This window comes from Larimichthys crocea, chromosome XVII, assembly GCF_000972845.2.
Source record: "Larimichthys crocea isolate SSNF chromosome XVII, L_crocea_2.0, whole genome shotgun sequence".
NCBI lineage: Eukaryota > Metazoa > Chordata > Actinopteri > Sciaenidae > Larimichthys > Larimichthys crocea.
This window is the reverse complement of record NC_040027.1, coordinates 9,965,046-9,989,931: the sequence shown is the minus strand read 5'-3', so window position 1 is coordinate 9,989,931 and position 24,886 is coordinate 9,965,046. Positions and strand designations below refer to the sequence as shown.

Genomic DNA, 24,886 nt, shown 5'->3' with positions numbered 1-24,886 from the left:
ACTATTTCTTGGCAAAGTGCAGCTGTACTCATAGCTGTGTTTCCATTAATGTTTTATGATGCATTTCAAAAGTTTGAAGGAAAAGACTAAATTAAAAAAATGTTACACTCGTTTGAGTTAACGCTCTTCACGGGAGATGGAAACATTTTTTTCACAAATAAGTTGTGAATTAACGAACTTCTTAGTCACATGACTGGCTCTATAATACATCCACGCAGATCTGATGTAACCTTCCTCACATTGATACATGAAACAAACACAAATGTGAGATTCACATCCTGGTTTCTGCTTCAGCAGCAGCACTGCTTCTCTTTAAATTGTGTTCTTGTTGCGTCTTTTTCTTCTGGTTTGTCGACTGAAGAATTGATACTTCCTGCTGCTTATCTCATGAAGCGACTCTTAATAATCGCGTAAACTCAGCAGATTTATTTGCATTCTCGTTGCCGAACAATTCTGTTAAAATTAACGATATATTTGGATGGAAATGTGCGTTAGTGATTGTCTGGAGTTGCCAGGTTTGGTACCATCATTCCTGCGCAGAGATCCAAATCTTGCCTCACGCCACATCAGGTAACCCATGTTATAGTCGGAGACACCATGCTGAAGCACTGAGTGGATGAACAAATTGTTTTTGTCAAGAAATAGTCCCTAAACCACACTCCAACTCTCAGAAAGACAGCAAAGTTTGAATACAGAGAGCTGACAACCTTCTGCGCTTCTTCCCCAGGTGACGGAGGACGTGCATCGCCTCATCACCGACCACTACAACTTTGTCTGCCGCGGCCAGGTCAGCGTGAAGGGCAAAGGCCAGATGCTCACGTACTTCCTGGAAGGGCGCACACAGGGCAGGAGGCCGTCTCAAGTCCAGCAGCAGAGCGGCAACGCGGAGCGCCGGTCGAGCGCGTTCACCCACGGCAGCGTGTGCACCAGGCTGAGCCCCGCCCCCACCGTCGCCACCTACGCCACCATCAGGACCCCGAGCCCAAGCGTGGCCAAACCGACCACCTCCACCAGCACCACCAGGTACCTGCCCTCTGTCCCCACGGCAATGGTGTGACGGATGCTGTCTCCATGGTGACCGTGGAAAAACAAGAAAACGAGAGTGGATGTGGGGAAATGGCGCAGATGGCAACAAGATAGCGGGTAGCAGAGAGAGCTTATTAAAAGATCAGAGCCGTTGTCCACTCTTCTTCTACTGTCTGTGGGACGCAGAGAGGCGGAGACACTGATCGCCCAATGGGACGCCCTGGACTCGTGGAGGGGGGTGGGGGCTCGGACTGATCACGGCGGTCTGAGGCGGCCTCGTACTCTCCCTCCACACTCGAGCCACCCTGCTTGTTGTTTCACACAGCGGGGTGTCACGGACAGGATACAGGAGGCTTTAGCCACGTTGCTCTGTAACCAATCAAAGGCCAAGGGTGTCTCCGCGATTTCAGAGTCGACCCCGCGGCTTTGATAAACTAAAAACAAAAACACACAAAAACACTATCAACATCATTGATAGTGTAGCACGCAAGCCTCTCTCTCTCTCTCTCTCTCTCTCTCTCGACGACCACATCCGGAAATTCCTTTAACAACTTTAGCGACCCCCCTTTTTTCTCTCAGTATAAAACCAAATCAGTGCTGTTGCCTTAGCGACCACTCCTCACAACAAGTTTCTTGCCATTTTTTTTTTTTTTTTTGTTGCCTTTTAAGATCCTTTATCGATTCATTGGACATCAGCTCAGATGAATTAATTACAGGGGGCATTACTGTCCACGAGATACACGTTTTCTTTAAAAGTGGATGAAGCCAAATGTATAATTGTAAATGGCAGTTCATGGTATAAAACTTGCAAAAACACCGCAGGGCATTGCCTTCAATCATTCCCGGGTCGGGTGATACCATTCCATTCGTGGGCCCCCTTTCTCTCACTTTAAACCTTCAAAAAAACGGCACATGAGCTAAACTCTTGATTCCCTGAGCCCGAGCCGCTCAGCGTCTTTAAGTGCATGATGCCACACTGCTGCATTCCAGTCATGTTTGCTGTCTGTTTCCTTCCCTGTGATGCTTGACTTCCAGATTCTTCCTCGTCAAAGTGTAGCAATAAAGCGGTCTGTCCTATCTATCTCAGCCTAATTCACCCGCTCCCCCACCCCTGCATGCTGTAGCCAGCTGGATCCTATTTTGACCTGATAGTGTATGTAGCCAATAGAGTGTGCATAGCTATAGCCACACACGGTCTGTATCTCTGTGGAGTTGAAAAGCATGACTTAGAAAACTTATTTTCTGTATTGTGCGAGTGTGATTCCTTCCTCATGGAGTTATATTTAAAAAACAAAAAAGAAAACTTTTTTCTGCGTGCTTGTTTATTAAGAAATATTTTCTATGGTTCAAATATTCTGTTTTACTATTTTTATGAACTCAAAGCTGCTTTGGTAAAGGAGAGGTGACACCTGCGTGTCTGGCTTCCTCATATAAAATCCAGATGATTTATTTTATAGTATAGCTATAAGCATGCGACTCACGGTGTGGCTTAACACGGCCATTGACTCTCCTCTGATCTGTCCTAGCATGCACTGCCTGCAAGCCTGTGGCTCGTACATGCATGCTTTGATGAAACATTAATACAGGCCGAGCGGCGGACACACAGTGACTCTGTTTCAATGTAGTCCTCATGCATGCGCTAAAAGGTAGCGGTCCTCTTGAATGTATGGTGCTTTTTTGACCCCGTTTTTTTTTTGGAGTTTGGTGTGCAAACCTTTTCGAGGACGTTTTTTTTTCTGGTTCAGGATGGTTTGACATCAGGCCGGAGGTCCTTCCTCCTCCTCCTTCCTCCTCCTCCTCCTTCCCCGCTCCTGCTGTAGTCAACAGGTAGCCGGTTTTTCAAATGTGCCAACCTATTTTCATAAACATATCAGACTTTTCTTGTCGAGCTGTAGCACAACTTGAATGTGTGGCTACGGCGATCGTGGATTTCCTTCTGTTGGATGCCTGTATTTTTACTGTTTGAGCTGTTTTTTTTTCTTTTACAGTTTTGTAACTCAAAAATGACGGCAAAGTGTTTTTGCTTTTGGAGAGATTTATTTGGACACCATAACCGAAATGACGTTGTTGTACTTCTTATGATATTTGAAATAGATTTTAAAGTCTATATAGTAGCTTGAATGCTTACTTTGAGTTTCTAAGAGATTAAAAATGAGGATTTTTATACACTTGCTTTAAACAGTTGATGGAAAGTCGGTGGAAAGTAGTTATGTACAATATTTTTCCTGTAAATTGGATATTTTCATACTGTATGATACGGGTTTCAATTGTTATATGTAGGTATTACTATCTATTATTGTACATTGTAGAGTCTTTTTCAGAGATATATTATGAATGATCCGATATTTGTCGAGTTCTTTTGTTGAAGATGTATTTATCGAGATGTTTTATGTGAATGTACATTTTGTTAAAGACGATATTTTATACTAAGTGTTTGCACTGCGATGATATTGACGTATTACGATTATAAAAATAAAGCCAGCGGGGACGAGTCTCCTGGAGTAAGAGTGCTTGTTCCTGTGCTCATTCTCGCCAACACACACACACACACACACACACAAACAGAGTGCATAGGGAGAGGCCATCAAACTCAGTGTATAACGTTACGTAACGTTAGAAAAACAGAGTAGCTGATGTAAGAAACAACATAACATTGGGGTCAATGTCAGCCCGATTCCAACTGTGTTATTCAGAAGGGGCCTCACGCTGATGTTATGGACACGTCTGCTACCAGAAAAACATGACGCAAGAGTTTGTGCGGACATTCAGTGCTCAGAAAGTTTATGATGTCAGGAAGATCATGTGATTACTGCTGTAATCTGTAAGTTTTTTATCATATAGTAATAATTTAATAATATTATTAATATCCTTTTCTGTGTGTAGCATGTTAAAAATGATGTTAAAGTTAAAAATAAAACCATTAAAAACCGTAAAAAGAATCAAACATTAGCAACACAAAATTACAAACACAACAGTTTGAATAAATAAACCACAGTCTGACCACAACTTCACAAACATGATCACCTTTAACCAGAAAGCTCCGGTCACCTACGTGACCTGAGCGGTGAGGATGGAGCAGGTCAGAGAAAATGAGCGTGATGTGTAAATAAGTACCTGGTCAACGGCCTCGCAGCAGCGAGGATCAAAATACACTGACCGATCTAATCAATCTAGAGACAAACAAACAAAAACAAAACGAAGGAGAAGACCAATTAACTGAGAAATGCAAGTTTATGCAAGAAATATTTTATTAGAGGGAATTCACCACTGACAAAACAGAAGAAATCTGTAATATAAAAACTTCCATGAGGTCCAAGGTCACATCATCGACCAGTCCTTTGAGATGCTGGAGCAAGCAGCTGACAACAAAGTTTGACCAAACGACAAAAGTTTGTGAAGAAGAACAAAGTCCGACGGTCTAAAAGAGTTTAACCTCTAATTTCTGCAGCGTATGGCCGACAGCTTCATATCGCAGCATTTTACCTCCCAGTCTTTGTCAACTTGTTCAGATTTGGTGATTTTTCCCAGGTTCAGGTTCTTCTATCACAAGTAAATATGCTTTATAGTTAAATTGTTTCATTTTGTCTGTTTTAACAATGTGCACATAGTGTTTTATTTTGAAAATCATCATGATTTTTTTTAATGCTGTTTTTATATATTATCTATGTTATGCATCTTCTCCATGGAGCAGAGCGGAGACACATTTCTGGAAAAGGTTTTGAATCGTGCTGTTAATCGACAGTTGCGGACACGTTCTGACTCACCATTCAGCACTTTAGGAGGTTCCCGTTACAGTAAGTCAAATTTACCAGCAGGAAAAGAACAAGTTTAATCAGCACCATTAATCATGGCTTCGTTCCATGTAGATTGACTAATTGTGACGCAGAACAATCCTGATATGGTCCATGTTGGCCCGCTGGCTGATGGGGCAATCAGTCTTCATTAATGTAAATAATTACATCTGTGGATTTCCTGCACTGATGAGTCAAAGGTCAAAATCCAATGTACCGCACCTCATAGACGTCACCTGTTACATCACTGCTGCTGTGTGAGTGTACAGTTTTTAGACTGTATGTACTTTAAAACGTTCCTCTATTCACAAAAACAGTTTTGTTGGACCAGGTCACATGTTCACGTAGTACTGTTGATCATTTTTTTTACTCCACTATCATCCATGTTTTAAAGTCTGTGCATGTAAAAGTGCACACATCTGTAAATAAGTCTACCAAAGTGTCCTCAAACACTTGCAACAGCCCTTAAACTTCATGAACACGTTAAAGTCAGTGGACAGGCTGGTACCTGTCCTAACAAAGGCCCATTTCTAATCAAAGATTTGCACCTTATTTCAGCAGTGCCTCCACTTTTCCTCCCGATCAATCTCAGAAATCCGTCTTCCCTCTAGGATCTCTACGAATGCCTGAAACAGGCGACTGTACCCAAACATCAGTGATAGAACGACGCCCTTGTTTGAACCTGACGTTGTCTATTGAAGCTCCAGACTTGTTATTCGCCACATCATCGTCCACAGAGACGGATAACATACAAATCCAGACTTGTCTCATGATTATCTGGTCGTAAATCTAATTATTGTGATGGAAACTGGGAGAGGGGTGATGGGAAAGAAGGGAAGAACATCTCGATGTAGAGTAACATTGGCTCGAAGTAGCAAAAAAAAACCCCAGTATCCTCAGGGAGACAGGGTTGTACATCCTGGACCAGACTAAACAACAATTTGAGAGAATTTGTTGGATTCACTATTTCAAAATTTCTCCTGGATACTCGCCTACAGACGAACGGGAACAGGCAGTCTTAGATTTCACTTCTAGTGTCGTTTATTGTTCTCATGATGATTTCTCAGGAACGTGGACGAACAGGTGGAATTCATCAGGCTGAAACGAGCCGTCTGCAACAACTTTTGTCCTGCCAAGAGAGTTCGACGAGTCCGACTTTGAGTGCGTGAGAAATGTGTCAGGACCTCAGCGGGAAAATCCACATTTGTCTCCTCAACCCTTTCGTCGTTCACAGAGGCAGGATAACACATAATAACAAAACCTTGATTCTAAATGTAACTGTCATGCAAACTTGGAGAGGAGTGATTGGAAAAAATGGGAAGATGGGCAATAAAATGTCCTCAGAGAGCTCTGCAAGAGTGTAACAGAGCTGAAGTAGACCAAGTATATAGCATGGACCTATGGCATATACTCACAGCTTTTATAGGCTGGACTAGTTTGACTTTTATACCCAAAACTTAACAGAAAGAAGAAAATACATTAAAAAAAAAGGACGTGCAACAGATTCAAGACTAAGTGGCTGATCCATCTTCCATCTACTGATCCAACTCTGTCTTCTGATTTGTCGTCTCTGTGCTGGAGGCTCTGACGCACACGAGCACAACAACCTGATTAAACTCCTACTCACTAAATTACTAACATCGGGGCCACATGCAAGAACCATTTATAAGCAACCAACGTTTTTCTCAGCCGGAGGAGTCCGGAGTTCTGAGAAAGGTGTCAGGACCTCAGCGGCTTCTCCACGTTTCTCTCCTCACCTACCTCCTCACCTCCTCAGCAGAGGAATCCAACGAAAAACAAGGGAGGGTTTTAAAAAAAAGGAAAAAGAAAACAAAACAAAACGTTGGGGCCTTATCGTCGTGTTTGTTTGTGTGTCGAGCTGAGAGCGAAGTCCTGTCGCAGGAAGACCCGCTTCCAAACATTCATCAGCAGATGTGAAATGTGTGTGTGTGTGTGTTTGCCGTTGGTGTGGGTGGGTGTGTGTGTGTTTGCTGTTGGTGTGTGTGTGTGTGTGTGTGTGTGTGTGTATAGTAAAGCTGGAATTGGCTGTGGCATACGGAGCATCCTGAGTGACAGGTTGTCATGGCAACACAACAAGATCGTGCCCTGACACGAAACCATCGAGGTTGTGTTTTTTGGCGAGTAAATCATAAACCGGTCAGCCGCCCCTCCTCCATCTTCTATTAGCAATCACCGCACAGGATGTCAATACTCCACTTTTTGTTGATAACTCGTGTGTGTGTGTGTGTGTGTGTGTGTGTTTACCACCTGCTGAACTCTCCGATATGATCAGGCTCACACACTCTGAGATAAGCCAGCCGGAAACTGGCCTCGTTTTTGTTGTTGTTGTTGTCGTCAGGCCTTGTTTTACAGCTGTGGTGCAGTTGTGGAGCGGGCGTCCATCATCAGCCTGAGTCAGACGCTCGCTGATGGGGGAGATCAGTGCACAGTGACGCAGCCGAGCGAGACCCTCTGCAGGGGTTAACGATAGTTTTACTGCTCCCGCACACAAACACACACCCTCCCTCGCTCTGCTTACCCAGTGACCCCGTGTGTCATAACATCCCTTACTGTAAACCACACTGGAGCGTGGGAGGAAAAACACAAGCCCCGCTGCTTAAGTGTGTACGTGTATATAACTTTACAGACGCACGTGTGTTCGTTTTTCTTTAATTTATTTGCACGCGTGTTTTTGTATATGCCTGTTTGCGTCCGTGTTGTAGCGAGCACATTTTTGTGTGTGAGTGAGTTCAAACAAGGGATGAACTCCCAGCTCAACATCAAACATGTATTACGTCTGCAGCATGTACCTGAGAACAAACTGAAGAACCTCTGGTCTCCTGGAAGAGTGGCTCACAAACTGGGTGTCAAGACCCCTGATGGTGTAAAAGTTAATCTGACGGGTCAGAGCAGCAAGAGGAGGAAGAATCAGGGTTTTTGGTAACTAATGGCTTCATAACTGTCAGTGCTTTAGTCTTTATTGAGCGGAAGATCTGTAGAAAGGGTTGGTTGTACCCTTTTCAGCATCTGCAGGTCTTCTTATTAAAAAATAAAACTCCAAATATTCGACCCCTCGGGTCTGTTTGTTCAGGCTTGAATGATTTATCATCATAACCCTAACCCTAACCCTAACCCTAACCCTAACCCTCATATGTCACCTATACTCCAGTATCTGGCCCCACAATGACAAAACTAATTTGTTTTTAGGTATTTTCAGATATTCTGCACTCCTGCAAACTCATGAAACGCTTTCTTGCTTTATGACGGGCTACATGTGGCTATGTTCGGGCCTCAATGATTACTGTAGGAAAGCACAACTTTCTAACTTGATTTTGGTGAAACTTGATCAGATTTTATGCAGAATATATCTGCTGGTTTCCCGTCTAATGTCTTTCCGGCTGCTCAGCCTCAACTCTCTGTGATCTACAACGTTACCTGATAGCCTAACGCCATGCTTAAGTAGAGCAGTGTGACTGGACTGAGATCAAGGACAGCCTCCAAGATCAACAGGGGAATAAAATCATAATATCAAGGTGATTCACGGACTGATCGCCGAGGAGCAAACTGTTAATTGTCATTAGCTCAGTAGTCATGTTGGGCTACTGTATTGCACAAGGACACTCTGACAGGAGAAGGGGATCAAACCACCAACCCAAGAGATCGGTGGACGACGTCTTGATACATGAATACACGGAGAAATCATCAGCATGACGTGCATTGTGTTAGTTTCTGTTTAAATTTAAATATTTCCCTATGCAGATTTTAAACTTACCAACTCAGTTTTTCTATACAACACAAGTACATTAACCTTTAATAAACCTTAGAAACTTTCTCCAAAGGTTGGAGAACGTTCTGTAATTTTTAGGCGTTTTTCAGAACATTGTTTTCTTCTTCTTCTCTTGGCCCTCACAAGATGTTCTAGACCTGTAAGTTCAGAGTACGGGCTATTTTTCTCCATAGTCTCCCAAGACCATCGCGCTGTCAGACACAGTTTACAGTTAAATCACATGATTCATCCTGATGGATTCCATATGCAAACATCAGACTCTCAGCTTGCCTTCGGTGTACAAATCTGGAATTGTTCTTCCAAAGAATTTGGTGTCACAACAGAGCTTCTGCAAGGTTGTGCAACAAAATGTTTCTTAGAGATCTCCAGCACGAGCCCAAAACACAAACTCTGTCTTCTGATTAGTCGAGGAAAAACATCCTCCCCCCAACATTGTTTCTCATCAAGGATTTCCCCAGCGCAGAGTGTTATTCCCCATCTTGTACGTTGTGTTTTCCCCACACAGATACACACAGGGTCAATGAACTCCCATGTTGTGTAAGAACAGCAGTGACCCTTACTTACCCTCTCCTGCCGCTCCTGCATGTTTGGTCTCTTCTGAAGGTCCACACAGATGGAATGTGACGAGCCGAGAGAAAACACCTTAAAATCCTCAGAAAACATCATAATAACCTCCAGAACAGAGCGGATCAGGGCGACCTGAGGTAAACTGAGGTGAACCTGTGAGAAAACAGATCTGGATAACAAAGCTTTGACCTACAGACTGAGACATGAGGACAGACACAGGACGCACCATCACTGAAATTACAAAAGCGTGCTCAGTTTTCATCTAAGCTCTCCTGGCAGACATTTACCTCTGAGATTTTGTTTCCATTACTCTACAAATTATTGAAAAATTACACGAGCAAATCTTTCAAGGAGGAAAAAAACAACTTAGGGATAATATCGGCCTACATGTGAAAGGGTAACTTGAGTGAGAGTGAAATGAGCTGTAACGTAATCCTTGTAATCCCTGTGTAATCCAGTGTACACTACTGCTTGTATTTGCTGCTGACAGGTTAAGACTGTTATTACAGGTGTGTGACAACATTATGGAAAGGACCTGACTGAGACAGACTTTGTTGTTTAAGAGTAAGATCATTTTTATAGCCGGTATGCAGCGTGTTCAAAGACACCAGACTTCATTGATGAAAAACTTTTACCGCTTAACATTTTCAGGAAAGGAACCAAACATAGGCAAGTACACAAGAGCTAACTTAGAAAACCAGGCAAAAAACACAAACAAAAGACAAGGGAAGGGTCAAAAACAGAAAAGATACAAAAAACGGGAACCATAAAACATGCTCTCCGGAACGACAGCGTACTCCACCGTCCGCCAACTCACACATAATCTGTTTGTGATGCGCTCAGGTGCGTCTCCGCCAGCCACCGAGCGTCGCGAGAACGCACGAGATCTCGTGAATTCATGTATAATCGCGTGATATTGCCGGCTGTAGTCTCTTTGACTCCTGCGATGACATTCCACGCCGCATCTTTTTTCTGGTGTCCTTATAAAAAGGATGTGAGGTGTCATCAATGATTACGCCTGAAAACCTCTCACCTGTTGACTTCAGGTCTCCCCCGCCCATTATGACGTATTCTTGTAATGAAACTCGATCCGCGGTGAACACAGAGTATTTTATTTTGAAAATAAACCGGGATTTTATTTTGTATTTTGTAGCCGATTTCCTTCCGCACAATCTGCTCTGTGCTGAATTTATGCGCCGTGCTCCGGCGTCTGTGAACAATAGAAGCTCTGCGTATGTGTTGCGGAGGCCGATCCGGAGCCGTTCCGGTGTATTTTAGGGGTAAGAAACAAGACTACACATCTATACACAAACGGACAAACAAGGAAACTCAGTAACTACATAGACATGCAGGACTAATCAGGGACAGGTGAAACTAATTGGGGACAGGTGCAAAATGAAAAAAAGGCGGGAAACAAGAAAGGAAGTAGATATAAGACAAGACAGACAGGGTGGAACTACAAAATAAAACAGGAAACACAGAAACAAACTCAAAACTGTGACAAAAACTTTGGTTTGTCCTCACGACGGCCATTTCTATAACCACTTCATCTTAGTAAGGTCACGGGGGAGCTGGCGTTGGCCGAGAGGTGGGCTACATTCATGGAGCATGATCTTGTGTGCTTCTTCGGTCTGATGCTGCGATGTGGGGAAGCTTCTGTAGCACCCGGGCATGACTGAGGTGTGGTACGGCTCCTGAAACTCCGCTTCAAGCTCCAAGTCTTTAGGCTGTGGGAGGAAGCTTGAGAGAACCCACATAGACACGGGAAGAACATGCAAACTTCAGGTGTTACCCAGGGGTTCAAACTATCCTTTTAATCTGAGCCCTTTTGTGGCAAAAAGATGTTTCAAGACACAAAAACAGGAAAACAGATTGAAGAAATGTGAAGTGACCCATTAATCAGGAGATCTGTTGTTTTTAGAAAGACAAGTTGCGGCTAAAAAGCTTTCAATACTTTAAAGAGTTAAAGAGAAATCTCACCTCCTTCCTCTCTGTCAGAAACATTCATAATGTGCATAAACTTTAATATTTTGCAGCCGAAAACAAAGCATTTGTACATTTGTACGGCTGTTTCTTTTACCTGATAAAGACGTGTGAGGAAACTGACGTATTCAATCTAAACTGGCACTTTTGGAGCCAAGAGGCCAAAGAGCGGTCGCTGCCACCTGTTTACTGGTCCCTGATTACACTGATTTGTTGTACACGAACACATCAGCACGATGTTCCCACATGCTGAACTCACACATGTTGTTTGTCACGTGTTGAAAATTGTGTTCACGTCCAAACCACTCACTCATCATCGTGCTTTGTGTTCAGGAGCTGGCTGACGATCTCTCTCATTAGGTCGACCGAGCATGTTTTTATTTATAAAGCCGCTCTGTGAAAACTCCCAAATCTCTGCAAACTTATATTTTACAGAGTTCATCGTCTCAGGTCACAAGACGAGTGTCTGCGGTCTGTCAGTGGAGAAGACGTCAAAGAAAGTCCTCACGATTTCTCATCCAGCCACAAAATGAACCGATGGAACTGATTTCTCAGAATTAACCCGTTAACGTCCACGGTGGATTTTTATAATTTCCTTTACAGTCAGCGTTAGGTTAGCTGAGCTAAGCAGAAATTGTTGAAGAAAGTGTTTTTGCAGACCCAAGAGAGATTTATAATGACTCCCAATCCTGTGGGATGAAATGAGTAACCCCTTGTGACTGATGACTAAATATAGTCTGAGACAGACATGACTGTATCTAATATATATCTGTATAAACTGGGTTCAGGATAACTTCATAATATTCTTTATATGAGCTTTGATCCAGTGTGAATCGGATATTTAACATGACTAATGAATGTTTAACTTATTTTTGTGATTTAGTTTTTGTCCACCAATTAAAGTAACATTTCTACCATTAAGAAAATAACCCATCTGAAGTCATTTAAATGATGCAACACTGACTTTGTGCTCCAGGTTCATCCAGGTTACGGCACTAAGTCACACACCACCAACTATTTCACTGATTTTAGTGAAACTGGATCATGTTTCATGGAGAAAATGTTTCCTTCTGCATTTTTAAAGTAAACTGCTGCCAGCTGTAGCTGCTGTTAGCTCATGTTAGCTCTTTTTGTGAGTTCAGAGCCACAGGGGCAGAGTCAGTGTTTGTACCACAGGCGAAGAGGAGGCTTGCAACAGAGATTCACAACTTCAGTTTGATAGAAAATTATTAGGAGGGAGACTTCTTATCTTCCATCTTCCAAAACCGCTTACATACAAATTCTTTGTTCGACATATTCGGCTGTTTGTCATCTGTTTTGAAATGGATGGTTCATTGATTGTTTTAGAAAGAAAGGGAACATTTCGGAGGTGTCGCTGTTGAGAGCATAAGTTGAGATCAATTTGGAACGTATGTTTGAATTTACAGGTGAGGGAAAAGATGTCCTTTATGTTCATCTGAAGTTCATTATGTGTTTGTTATGATCGGTGGGAAATTGTTGTGCACAATTATTTGGCTCTCCTGGGGACAGTGAAGAGAGTCGACACTACAGAGAGGTGACTGAACATCACTGTATCCCATCTCTCTGCCTTTATTTTGTGCAGTCAGCTGTTTGATGTGGACGTTCTGGGCACGGAGGAAGGATCCTCACACAAAGACTTAAAGTTTGGATGGAAACATAATAATGGTAAAGCCTACCAACACAGCTCCCCCTGACCCATTCATGAGATTGTTTCCAGTTAACTTTGCCAAGTGCAATCCTCTGGTTCCGACTTCCTTCTACTTCTTATTTAGAGCCACGAGAGAGAGGGAAGCACTGCAGCTAAACACACACACACACACACACACACACACACACACTCACACACACACACTCAGAGAGAGAGAGAGGAGGAAGCTAAACACAATGGATGCTGGCGCATGGGAGCCTGGATTTCCTGGGTTTCCCACACACAAGTGTACAATCACAAGCTCACAAACATATACACTTATTCTGCAACACACTGTCACACACGGACACGCGCACACACATGAACCGTCATACAACATGCCAAAGACGCCGGGATCTAATGAATAAAATCCATTTCACTATTCACAAATGTTAAAGCAGTGAGAGCGTCCGCTATGAATGACCCCGGCTCCCGTTTCACTGTTTTTCTCCCAGACCTCAATCTGTGATCTGTGTTGCCTGTTTAATAAGACATGGATTATCCGATTAAGGAAATCTTGTGAGAAGGAGAGGAGAAGAAAAAGAACAACTTTGCTGGGGGATTAGCGTCATTGTGCCCACTCACATCACATTCCTGGCTGCTGATTCTCAGCCCTGGGAGAGGACACAGGGTAACCAGACCACGTCCCCGACGTGTCCTGGGACTCGGACACCAGAACTCTGTTTGCAGCCATAGATACTCATCTCACTCTACGTTCTGCATACTTTGTCATTTTATTGTCATCCTTAAATACTGATTATATGCTGTGGGCCAAATTGTCCGATCCTTTCTGACCCATAAACCTGTCCTATTGAGAGTTTTTGTTCAACCTCAGTCTGATATTTTCATCTTTATTTATAATAACAGATGGTTAACGATGGTTTTATTTCGTCTTTTGGCTGCTCCGTGTTGGGGTCACCACAGCAGATCATGTTGCATCTCGCTGGCAAACTGGAGCCCGGCCATACCCGGAAGATGAACCGACGTTCTGCATGTGTTTATTTGGGCCTTCCTGACAGACCACCCTCCTCATTTATCCAAGCTTGTGACTGGAAATCAAGAACACACATGCTCGTGCATCTCCGGTAGATTGAGATTTAAAAAATCTTTTAAATGGAGTCCTGGCTAAGACAAAACAAAACAGACAGTATTACAACACATCCTTAAAAAAAATAAAAGTCGCAGTACAAGATGTGAATCCAGCAAACACCCCAACGATTCGTCTCCAGGTCTTTTAAAAAGCATTCAAAAAAATCAGACCTTGGAGTTTTATAACTTTCTGCCATACACTCCAGACTGGGGATGCAGAGTCCTCTTGACTGCAACAACTTCTTAGAAATACACCGATTGGATGTGACCAACCTGAGCATCATCTCGTATATGAAAATATACCAGTGTATGCGCCTGTGAGTTACTAAGCCAGAAGATTTGATGTATTCTATATAAGATATGTATTCAGGTCTGTCCAAGCCTTAATTCTTTCTGACTGAGTAAAGTTACAAGTCTTCATTAGCAGTCAGGCTCCAGGTCTTTGAATTCTTACCATTAAAAGTCATGTTTACATCCAGTCTGGCTCGCTGTGTGTATCGCTGAGCTCTGAAAAATGCGCTGGATGCATTTCCTTTCTCAAAACATTTGCAAAGCCCGTATATATATATTTACTTTCATGTTTACTTGAACCTTGTTGGACTTATTATAAAGTTAGTCATGGGTCGCATTAGTCACCGCGTTGTGAAGTTGTGTTAACTGAATAAATAGAGGGTTCCTTCAGCAGTAATCCATCAGATATTTTGTTTTTAGTTAGTGTTTGTTTTTTAGGCGTCGTTTTAGCCTTTATGATTAATCTGCACGGATAAATCTTGAGATTGAAAGTTCATGCAGCAGCAATCCCACCACCAGTTTAGCAGCCGGTCAATCTCACAACCGTCCCTCTGTCCGTGGAGGTGAGGTGTCAAGAATAAACTTCTAAAGAAAAATGTCAAATTTCCCGATAAGCTGTGGAAGATCGGGTTGTATGATCGAAAGCTCCAGAACAGGACCTTTTCCTGAGATCGGCAATAAGAAATGATAAATGAAAGTTACAGCCTTTAAAGTAGGTCATATCGTAAAGTGAAGAAAAATCAACCTTAATATCCTCTGACTCAGTCGAACCCTCTCCTTCCGTGTGACGGCGACACATACATGTACGTTAACCTCAAAGAGCCTCGGGGTGTCGGCCTGTGTAGTATTCACGCAGGTGTGCATTCTTTCTGTGGGTGTGATTTCAAACAACCGTGTTTTTCTGAGCTCATCTGTCGTAGATACCCCCCTTTTGCCGCCCACCAAAGGGCAAGGTTTAAATCACCATAAATGGAGGGTGTGTGTATTTGTGCGTGTGTGCATGTGTGTGTGTGTGCGTGGGTGTGAGCAGCTCCTGAGACAACAAGACTGTTTTTCCCAGTGCTCTTGTCAAAGGTAAACATTCCAGTCTTGGGACGTTCAATGCCAAGCGCCGTTTGATCTGCATCATGTGACATCTGAAAGAGATGGAAAACCCCGCTTATCATCACACTCCCTGCAGTAGCCGTACGGGGGGTTTGTGGTGTTGTGGTCGGGGTCTCGGAGCTCGGACGGATCCAACTGTGCGCATGTGTTTTTCGATAAAAAGTAGGTCTGTCCCTGACCTGAGATAACTCTGTACTGTTTGACCACTCGGCCTCTCTGATCTGAAAGAAAAACTCTCGCTGAACCTGTCGGCTCGCACATGTGGCTCTGCCGTAAGAATCCGTCACATGTTTTAATCCCTCACGTCTCTCTGTCTTTACATCAACATTCTATAATTACACAGATAATCCCGCGCTGTGCTTTACCTCGGCGGTCGGTCAGCCATATGAGGCCATATGTCTCAGACAGACTTTAAACAGATTTAGTCTGTAAAAAGTGAAGCTGAACATTCATGTGAAATGAGAACATATGTCCTGCCCATGCAGCATCTAGAGTCCACATGACCTCACAGGGACAGGTGCAGTTCAGCTGAGGACAGACTGAGACGAACGTACGATCATCAAACATGAAACTTCATGTGTTTAGATTCTTTACTTAAAGCAGCATGGTGTAACTTTTCTCTCCTAAACTAAACTAACAGACACACTATGCAACTTTGGGCTCAGGGTGATTTACAGACTTTCCTGATGGACAAACTGATGCCAACTGTAGCTGCTGTTAGCTCAGTTTGTTAGCCGTGGACTGTGAGCTCAGAGCGTTGCGAGAGTGTTAGTGTTTGGTTTTCCGGCCCCCAGGTACGGATCAATGCTGACGTGTGTGTTTTTCTACAGTAATCAGTGAGGCTCAACCACAGACAGACTCATAGACTGTATGAAACAAGAATCTTTCTGCTCCGGCGGCGTCATAAGAGAGGAAGCGTTTCATTTGATGTGAAATGAGTCTATGCCCCCAAGTGCAGGATGAGTCAACTGCGGCTTTGCATTAGCAGGAAATGACAAACTCTAAGAAAGAAGAATCAATGAAAATACCTGAGAAGTGTGTCATGGTTAAGTGTAGATGACGCGTGCATCAATTTTGACTTAATGGGTACTTAAATTAAAGTGGATACGTTTTAACAGAAATATTAACTTTAGGAATATTTTTTTTCAATTCATACAATGAAAGCCAAATGAATATCCCTCACCTCTATGACTGTATTAGGGAGAACCCAGATAGCAAATATTTTGGCTGTATTATGGCATACATTTGGCATTTTTGGCTTTCTTTTGGCATTAAGAAAGCCTTTTGGCTTAACTGTGGTATGATTAGGGTTATCCATAATAGATAAGGAGGTGCCACCAACATATGGCTGAGTTAAGGCATGTTTGGGTCTGAGCGGGAACAGCTGATTTGGGGCTCTTCTTGGACATTTATGGCTATATTTTGAAATTCCACACTTTGTTTTGGGTGAATTTTGGATCCCTTTTGGTATGAATCTGGCTTTTCTAATTTGGGCCATTTATCCCCTTAACCTTGCCAAAATGACAAGCCAGATTTGGGCCAAAGCAAAGCCAAAAGATTTTTGCTATCTGGGAACTGGATACAACAGTCATTCCTATTCGTAGACTTTATAACCGGACAGACGAGAAGATTGCCTTGAGTGAACGGGTGGCAGAGTCAGGCGCCATTCACGTGACGGTTTTGAGGTAACATAATATATATATGTATAAGACATTCAAGTATGTAGGTGCAGTACCGGAGACAACTTTAAGCCTTAATATAATGTGAGCAGGTGAGTTGTATATAAATTCACCCTCAGTACAGTTGTCATGAACGGGGAAATTAGCTACAGAGACCAAAACTGTTTTTTGTACCAGGCTGTAAACATGTTTATTTCTGCTGTGAAACATGGGGACTTATGGAGACTGACTCACTTCTGGAGCCAGCCTCAAGTGGACGTTAGAGGAAGTGCAGTTTCTGCATTGATCTCACATCACAGCCGTCGAGGTTGCTGCTGTTACAGCTGTTACAGCTACAGTGTTTAGTTTGTCCGCTCGACTTTCACTATAGAAACGTGGCAGACTTCGTTGAAGAGGTCTGTGGATATAAGTAGCTGATTTTCAGGTGATTGCACACTAATGAAAGCATACGTACGAATATTATATTCCACTTCTGCCAATAGTTCCCACTTAATCTTTCTAAGTACCTCCATGATGTACTGAAGTGCAGTACTTGAGTAAAGGGCTTTGCGTAGAGGAACAGTGTTTTCCTGATGACGAGAATGAGGCTGCTTGGTTATGCATTAAAGGACTTCCTGTTCAGTGAGAGTGAGTAACAACAAACACTGTGACATCCTGTAGGACATACTGTATGGACTGCACATGTGCACACGTCACATGTTTTATTATTAGAGTCATTAAATTATCTTAAACCCTTGAACTTCACTGTCCCGCCGGTTGGTCACTTAATCACAAACTGCACGCTGTGCAGCCAAAGCGTGTTCAGAGCTTTAGGCTAAATTTAGGCTGAGATCGGGAAATACATCTTAGTCGAGGGGACACGTGAATGAAATGATGAAAGCGTGCATTCTGTTGACCGGAGAGCTGGAACAAGAGGTTACAGAATATTTTGATATTGTTGGACAGCTACTTTAGGAGAGATAGAAGGAAGAAATTGATATTAAGAGGCAAAAAGACAGTTTGTGGGGGAAAAAGATAACAATGCAGTTTACTGAACCCAATGTTACGTCAAAATTAAATTACGTTTATTTCAAAACACGTACGAACACTAAACGACAAAGTAATCTGCCCAAATTCTACATGTTTTCTGCAGGTTTGTCTTTGTATCTTCTCTAGACCTCCAAATACTAAATCATATCTGCCACTGATGTGATTAAAATACAGATTAGTCCTTTAAACATCCAACAGCTGCTTTTAATTAGTTAAATTACTCCATTACAGGTCCTGCATTCAAATATTTACTTAAGTATACAAGTATACAAATATTTACTTAAGTATACAAGTATTATCAGCAATATGTACCCAGTATGCAGACTAGCTCATCTTCAGAGTGTAAAAGTGTGACGTAATAACAGTAAGTACATGTATTCAAGTACTTAAAGTAAATTTTATGTTTTATGCATCTGTGTACTTTGATTTCAGAGCTATAGTTACTCGTTATTTGCTAAGTAAAAGTACTCATTGTGCAGATGAACCCTCTAAAGTAGCCACAGTAAGTCCATTTATTCACGGGCTGTGCTTAACTACAAGTTTAAGATACTTTACCCGTGAAATGTTGTTGAGTTGACGTGTAAAGTTTCAGTTTTCACTGCATCTTTATCCTCTTTCGCTGATTAAGAGCTTACAAACTAAATTTAGAATGACCTTTTTAAAATGCGACTCATTGATGAAGATTAAACTTATTTTAAAATGATCCCACCGGGTGAAATGTGCTTCGGGAATGCAAACTAAAAGCAGTGATTGTGCACTTCAGAGTGTCGCATTACTAGATACACTGACTGTTATTATTGATGCATTCATGCGCAAACAACCTGGAGCTCGTTTTAATGACTTAAATTAAATCCATAATAATGTAATATCAGATTTTATTAACTGCTCACATCTGTTTCTGCAAAGTAAACCCTCTGAAACTAAAATATGTACCTAAATAAGCACTTGAATACAGTACTCGAGTAAATGTACTGTATTACTGTTAGTGACCTGCACAACCTGCAGCATGGGTGTGTAATTCGACTGAATGGAGGTGTCAGCGTGCCCGTGTGTTGGGCAGTGAGTCTAGAAAACACTCACGCCACATCAGATTACTCTAAAAGCTTCATTTAGCCCGGAGCTTTGAATAATACCAATCTGGGCATCACGTGAGAGAGTGACTGTTAACACCGGTTGACAAATGATGCAATCCTATAACGCAATTGCGTGGAGCTGATCACACAATGAAGCCCCCTTGCATCAGAACAAGTGGAACAGAGAGGTAATTAATTAATTGAGAGTTGAAATAGATGAGTGGGAGGAATGAAAATGAGAAAAACAGAGGACTGGATGTGCACGCGGAGCGTCTTTTGTGTTTTAGTAATGAAGGGAACACTGTCACGTGCCCGTCTGGGGGTCAGCAGTGACAGGACGCCATATGCCTTCCAGAAAAGCCGTGAAAACGTGCATGTTGTCACCGTGGGACCATCAAAGCCTCATGAGAGTGGCGAGGCGAGGGGACGTGTCTGTGGTCATGTCAGCGCAGCCGCCATTCAAAGCTTTGGTCTATTATTGTAACAGGAAATGTGTAATTACAACTGGACAGCTCCTGGACTGGAGCCCAAAGCCGGCTTCGGTACGCGCGCGAAGGGACAGAGCAGGAGGAGGAGGAGGAGGAGGAGGAGGGGGACACATACCACAGAGTCCCGAGCCCTTGACCTATTGGCGTAAACCATTTGCGCTGCTATTTCTGAATATTTTATTATCCCCTTGCAATGCACGGATGCTTTTCTCATGTCAAATTAGAGCGCGCCGCTGGTTCGTCCTGAGCGATCCAGGCGCGCTCTAAGCGCAGCGTGGGCGTGCGTAATTTGCGCTCATTATTAAGTTTTTCAAAAGTTGTGTAAGAAGTTTCAGAGGGACAATTAATGTCGGGGGGGTGGGAACCCCCTCATGAATAGACAACCCTGTCTCTATAGAGAGGAACTCATCTGTGTCCGAACACAAGGAACTGTTTACCCGCCTGAAATCTAACGAATCAAGTCCCCCGCGTGATGCTGCGTGAACTTAATTCTCGATTTAAGTAAAGAGTGGTAACGCACAGAGTGGACACGCACAGCCTCGGTGTTGTTGGTGAAGTAGTTTAGTTGTTGCACCAGGGTGAGAAAAGGGGGGGTCCTCGATTGCAACATCAGACGCTGGTGTCGTCACTCCTCGGGGATACGTGCAAGCGCTGCCTGCTCCAAAATAAATATTGACGTGGTTGTTGTATTCAAATGAGCTGCCCTGACCGGACATAGGCGGGCCAATCACAGCCCATCGTATCATCACACCTTCTTTTCAGAAATCATTCATAACGGCGATGCGTCAAACACTCACAGAGGACCCGGCTATAAATACGGCTGCGCGCAACGCACAGTTAGACATTTTCCCAAAATCAAACGAAAGACACAACTGAGAAAAGAACCGTGGGAATCCGGCTTTCACCTTTGATTATTCCCTCTGCCTTTCTCTACATTTTATATTCTATATTTAGTGTCCAGCTCACTATGTTGGCCATGGGTGGATTATCTTTGAAGCACGTCGTGGTGGCAGCGCTGTGCTCCGTGCTGGTCACAGGGACGCTGGGGTCCCCGGTGTTGGGGCCAGAGCCGATTCGATGCGCCCCGTGTACTCCGGAGAAGCTGAGCCTGTGTCCAGCGGTGGCGCCCGGATGCGCCGAGGTGTTGCGGGAGCCCGGCTGTGGATGCTGCCTCGCCTGCGCTCTGACTGCTGGGGAGCTGTGCGGGATCTACACGGCGCCGTGCGGCTCCGGACTGAGGTGCACCCCGAGACCCGGCGACCCCCGGCCGCTGCACTCCCTCACCCGGGGACAAGCCTTGTGCACGGCGAGCACTGAGCCAGAGGCGACCCCCGAGCCCCAGTCACAAGGTAGGCCTATAACCTCCACATATTTTACCACAAATCCTCATTATTCCCCCCCAAAAAGAACAAACAAACACTTGACTGCTCTGATTCACAGTCACACCCACTCAGTCCCACTTCACATTTATTCATTTGTCTTCTGCAGATCAGGGAGAGCCAGAGGCTGAGATGGAGAACACAGCCATCGTCTCGGAACCCTGCTGCGGCCCCTACCTCCCCGGCCACAGTAAGCCATTCGACCCGAGGGCTGCCGCCGACGCTCAGGGGAGCATGAAAGCCAAACTCATCGCCATCCGCAAGAAGCTGGTCGAACAGGTGAGAGCACCGGCACAAACACCGGATCTGGATCACTGTCTGAAATCCTGTGTGTGCATGCAGCACGTTTCGAAAAGTTTTTGGGGGGCGAGGTTTTTTTTTTTTTTTTTTTTTTTTAAAGGGGGGGAGGGTTGGAACTAGTGCACCACAAGGGGGAGCTCGTAGGCCGTTTGAGGAGGCGATGGAGAGGCGCAAAGACTGAATTGGGATGCTTGTTAATACAAGTTTTATATGCAGTTTTCATGTCAGCCCATGTGGTTTGCTGATTATTATTTTCTGAACTCAGCTCACCCTTCTTCTCTTACCTGTCTCCTCTCCACAGGGGCCGTGTCACGTCGAGCTGCAGAGAGCCTTGGACAAGATTGCCAAATCTCAGCAGAAATTAGGAGACAAATTAACCAGGTTCTACCTCCCCAACTGTGACAAGCACGGCCTTTATAAACCAAAGCAGGTTGGTGTCTTCACTCTTTCTCCGCTCAGCATGAAAGAAGTTGTGTGTGTGTGAGCCTGTAGGCAAGATTATGTCAACCACAACTCTAAAACTGATTGTGTGTAGGTGTGAGAGTGTGTGTGTGGCAGGCAGGGATTTGTTCAGCACACCTCAGAGTGTGTGTGTGTGTGTTTTTGTGCATGATGTCACTGAGTCAGTGCTGCATGACCGTGCATGTGCGTGCATCACAAACTGAAAAGCAGGTGAACTGAAATTGTTTTCTCGCCTCTGTCCCTGTGCAGTGTGAGTCGTCTCTGGATGGACAGAGGGGTCGATGCTGGTGTGTGAACTCCTGGAACGGCAAGAAGATTTTAGGTTCGACCGACCTGCCTGCAGATGCCGAGTGCCCTTAAGTCGAGATCGAACCACTGACGCGAGATCTCGCAGAAAGAAAGCAAACAAAAAGAAGCAAGCCACTGATTTTTCCCTTTTTTTTTTTTTTTTGATAGCTGTTTATTTATTGATCTTGTCCATGGTGGTGTTTAATTCAGGTACACTGTCATTGTGGGGACTTTGGTTCCCTTCCTCCCTCGACCCGTCCCAAAGAGAAAAAAAAAAATCTATTTTTGTTTTTCTGAAATTTTTTAAATATTGATGCATTTACTTCTACACTTCAGCCTTATTTATTTCAACTTCAATTCATTTGTTATTTGTAATTATTTTATGAGTATTTATATCATTTGTTTTTTTGCCTTATTGTTATTATTATATTATTATTTTTATGGTTGTGTATATAAAGTGTATATATGTATCTTGGTCCCGAGTAACTCCACTGCTGAGTTGAGCTCGCTCTACCCTTAAAGGAGTTGTCTGGAGGTTTGGTTTGTGACGAAACCAAGCAAGAACAAAAAAGCACTGAGTGACCAAAACGATCATTTAGAAGTATCTCTAAATGTTTTTATGATTCATTTTTCACATCGTTGCATTTGTTATGTCTTATTTTCTGTTGTGACACATGATCAGCTCTTGTCAGTGAATGCAAAACTCTCAGTCTGGAAAACAAAAAGGTCTCAGAAAACATTTCCCATGGTTCCATGGGGTTACAGATAGCATGACAGGCCGGTGCCTCCCTGCGTCGTCGCCTCTCAGACGGGTATTTCTACATTAACCTACCTCCAATATTTATGTGTCTGCTGTCAGTTGTGTTGATGTATCAGTCTAAAAAAAAAAAAAAAAAAAAAAAATACTTTACACGTTGCTGTTCTCTCTGACCAAGAACACATGACCACAAAGAGCGAGTCCCACAGTGAACCATGACGTGTGACGGCTCGGCTCCACCTACATGCTGCTGTTGGAGAGAGAATTATTGTTTATGTGAGTCTATTCCAAAGTGACTAACTGCTCACTCGTGTGTGTGTATGTACACTTTTTTTTTTTTTTTTTTTGTAATTGAGATGTAATGTAAGAAAAAAAAAGGTGATATATTTAATAAAAACATTAACCTCAGCTATGCGCTCCTGGCCTCTCTTTCACCTCAAGGCTGGTTTATTTTTGTGCACAAACATCCATAAGGAATCATAACACGCCGAATCATAATCAGGATGTGATTATGAAAGCGTGGATGCATCTCCTCGCACCACATTTTCTATATTGGGTGTGTTTGTGTGCAGTGTTATCACGGTTGATCTGAAGTGGAGGTCCTTGTCTAACTTTAGACAGTTCGTGGGGACATGCAGCTCCGCGCTGCCTTTTGACCCGCTCTCTGTTTGCCTTGGTCGGGCACAGGAATTCGCCTCAACTGCCCACTGCCAGCCTGCCTGGCACCACCAGATTTATTTTTATTCTTTACAAATTGAACCTTTGCTTTATCCTTATTGACACATTCCACGACTGAGGGGAGCCTGATTGCATTCAAGGACTTCAACAGGAGCAAATTTGTGTCCTGATTGCCTGCAGGCGTGAAGCGCATGATCGGTGTGTTGGCTGCAAGACCGTTCCCTTGCAAGTGATGTGAAAGAGACGAAAACAAACATCAGAGGGCATATCTTAAAATGTGTTCACTTTTTATTTAAAAAAAAAAAAAGACATTAAATACAAATTATATTTTGAATCATTTCCTTTTCTCAGAGAAAATAATAATAGCTGTGTGATTTCTAGTTTAGTATCATGAAAAGCTTTTTGAAGGATAAACTTGAAATGAAAAAAAAAACAACAACAAACATTTACCCGTGAACAGAGAGATTCTTAACGTGACCAGCAGGGAAAATAATAATAATAATAATAATATTAGAATAATAAAATAAAATCTTTAAAAAAAAAGTGACGTTACAGAAGTGTGACCCCCTGGCTCTGCACTGACAGACTGAGGCGGGATGGCTGGGTGTGCCTGGAGAGAAGATGTCTTACTAAGAGGTGAGAGGTTCACTTGCAGTGAACTAACGTTGACCAGTAGACCTGAGTGACTGACTGACAGATTTTTGGCCACTGAGGCTTCAAAAAAAAAAAAAAAAAAAAAAAAACTCGCCTGCTGGGCACGGAGCTTACAAATGACACTGCTGAGCAACAGAAGGAAGAGGTTCATTAAAAAATAAAACATTCATTAGTGATTATAATCCCCAAAATACACTGAATCATATAGACTTTGCTGTGCAATCGGTGAGTCACTGAATTGTTCATAAGAAAACCTAGTTTGGATCAGCTTATAATTCTTTCTTAGATAAATAATTTTCATTTTTAAGTACTGTACATGATGTCTAGTCAGACACATAGCTGGCCAGGAAATAATAATTATATATATATATATAGATTATATGATATATATAGATCTATATATATATATAATGTAGATACTATATATATATATATAAAAAAAGACACACTTACAAATATTAGGGAGGGAATAGCTTAAACATATTTTTATGTATGTTCCTCCCCGTACATCAAGTCTTTGAATAGATGGGATATAGCACCAACAGGTTGGTTGTAAGTTGCTGCTGCTGTCTATTAAAGGAAGTGTACAGCCGATTTCATGCTACCAAGCTACTGGGCAAGCATTCTTTGTCGGCACTCTCTCCACTTTTCAAGTCTTTACACAGGATGTGGGAGAGCATCGGGCAGGAAGCTCGTCGGGGAGGACCCTGCCTCCTCCCTCAGACCCCCTACCACTTGTGTGAATGCATATTT

The 24,886-nt window shown here is 43.1% G+C and overlaps 2 protein-coding genes across 2 annotated transcripts in view; both read left to right on the top strand.

Moving 5' to 3' along the window:
- Positions 1-3,533, top strand: part of LOC104927730 (adenylate cyclase type 1) — a 33,683-nt gene extending 30,150 nt beyond the window's left edge. The window contains 1 exon segment of the mRNA XM_027290225.1: positions 728-3,533. Coding sequence (XP_027146026.1) covers positions 728-1,057 — 330 coding nt within the window. The 3' untranslated portion in view covers positions 1,058-3,533.
- A 16,874-nt stretch (positions 3,534-20,407) lies between these two features.
- igfbp1a (insulin-like growth factor binding protein 1a) lies at positions 20,408-23,209 on the top strand. The gene is made up of 4 exons (XM_010741863.3): positions 20,408-20,964; positions 21,104-21,273; positions 21,596-21,724; positions 22,006-23,209. Exons 1-4 carry the CDS (start codon positions 20,583-20,585, stop codon positions 22,114-22,116), a joined length of 792 nt encoding a protein of 263 aa, XP_010740165.1. The 5' UTR covers positions 20,408-20,582; the 3' UTR covers positions 22,117-23,209.
- Positions 23,210-24,886: the final 1,677 nt, after the last annotated feature.

What these genes read in the sequence shown, in the direction of transcription:
- igfbp1a (XM_010741863.3), top strand. Translation starts at nt 20,583, where the DNA reads ATGTTGGCCATGGGTGGATTATCTTTGAAGCACGTCGTGGTGGCAGCG. An exon ending in CCCCGAGCCCCAGTCACAAG is followed by an intron (nt 20,965 to 21,103) that starts GTAGGCCTATAA and finishes TGTCTTCTGCAG; the next exon opens with ATCAGGGAGAGCCAGAGGCT. An exon ending in GCAAGAAGCTGGTCGAACAG is followed by an intron (nt 21,274 to 21,595) that starts GTGAGAGCACCG and finishes TCCTCTCCACAG; the next exon opens with GGGCCGTGTCACGTCGAGCT.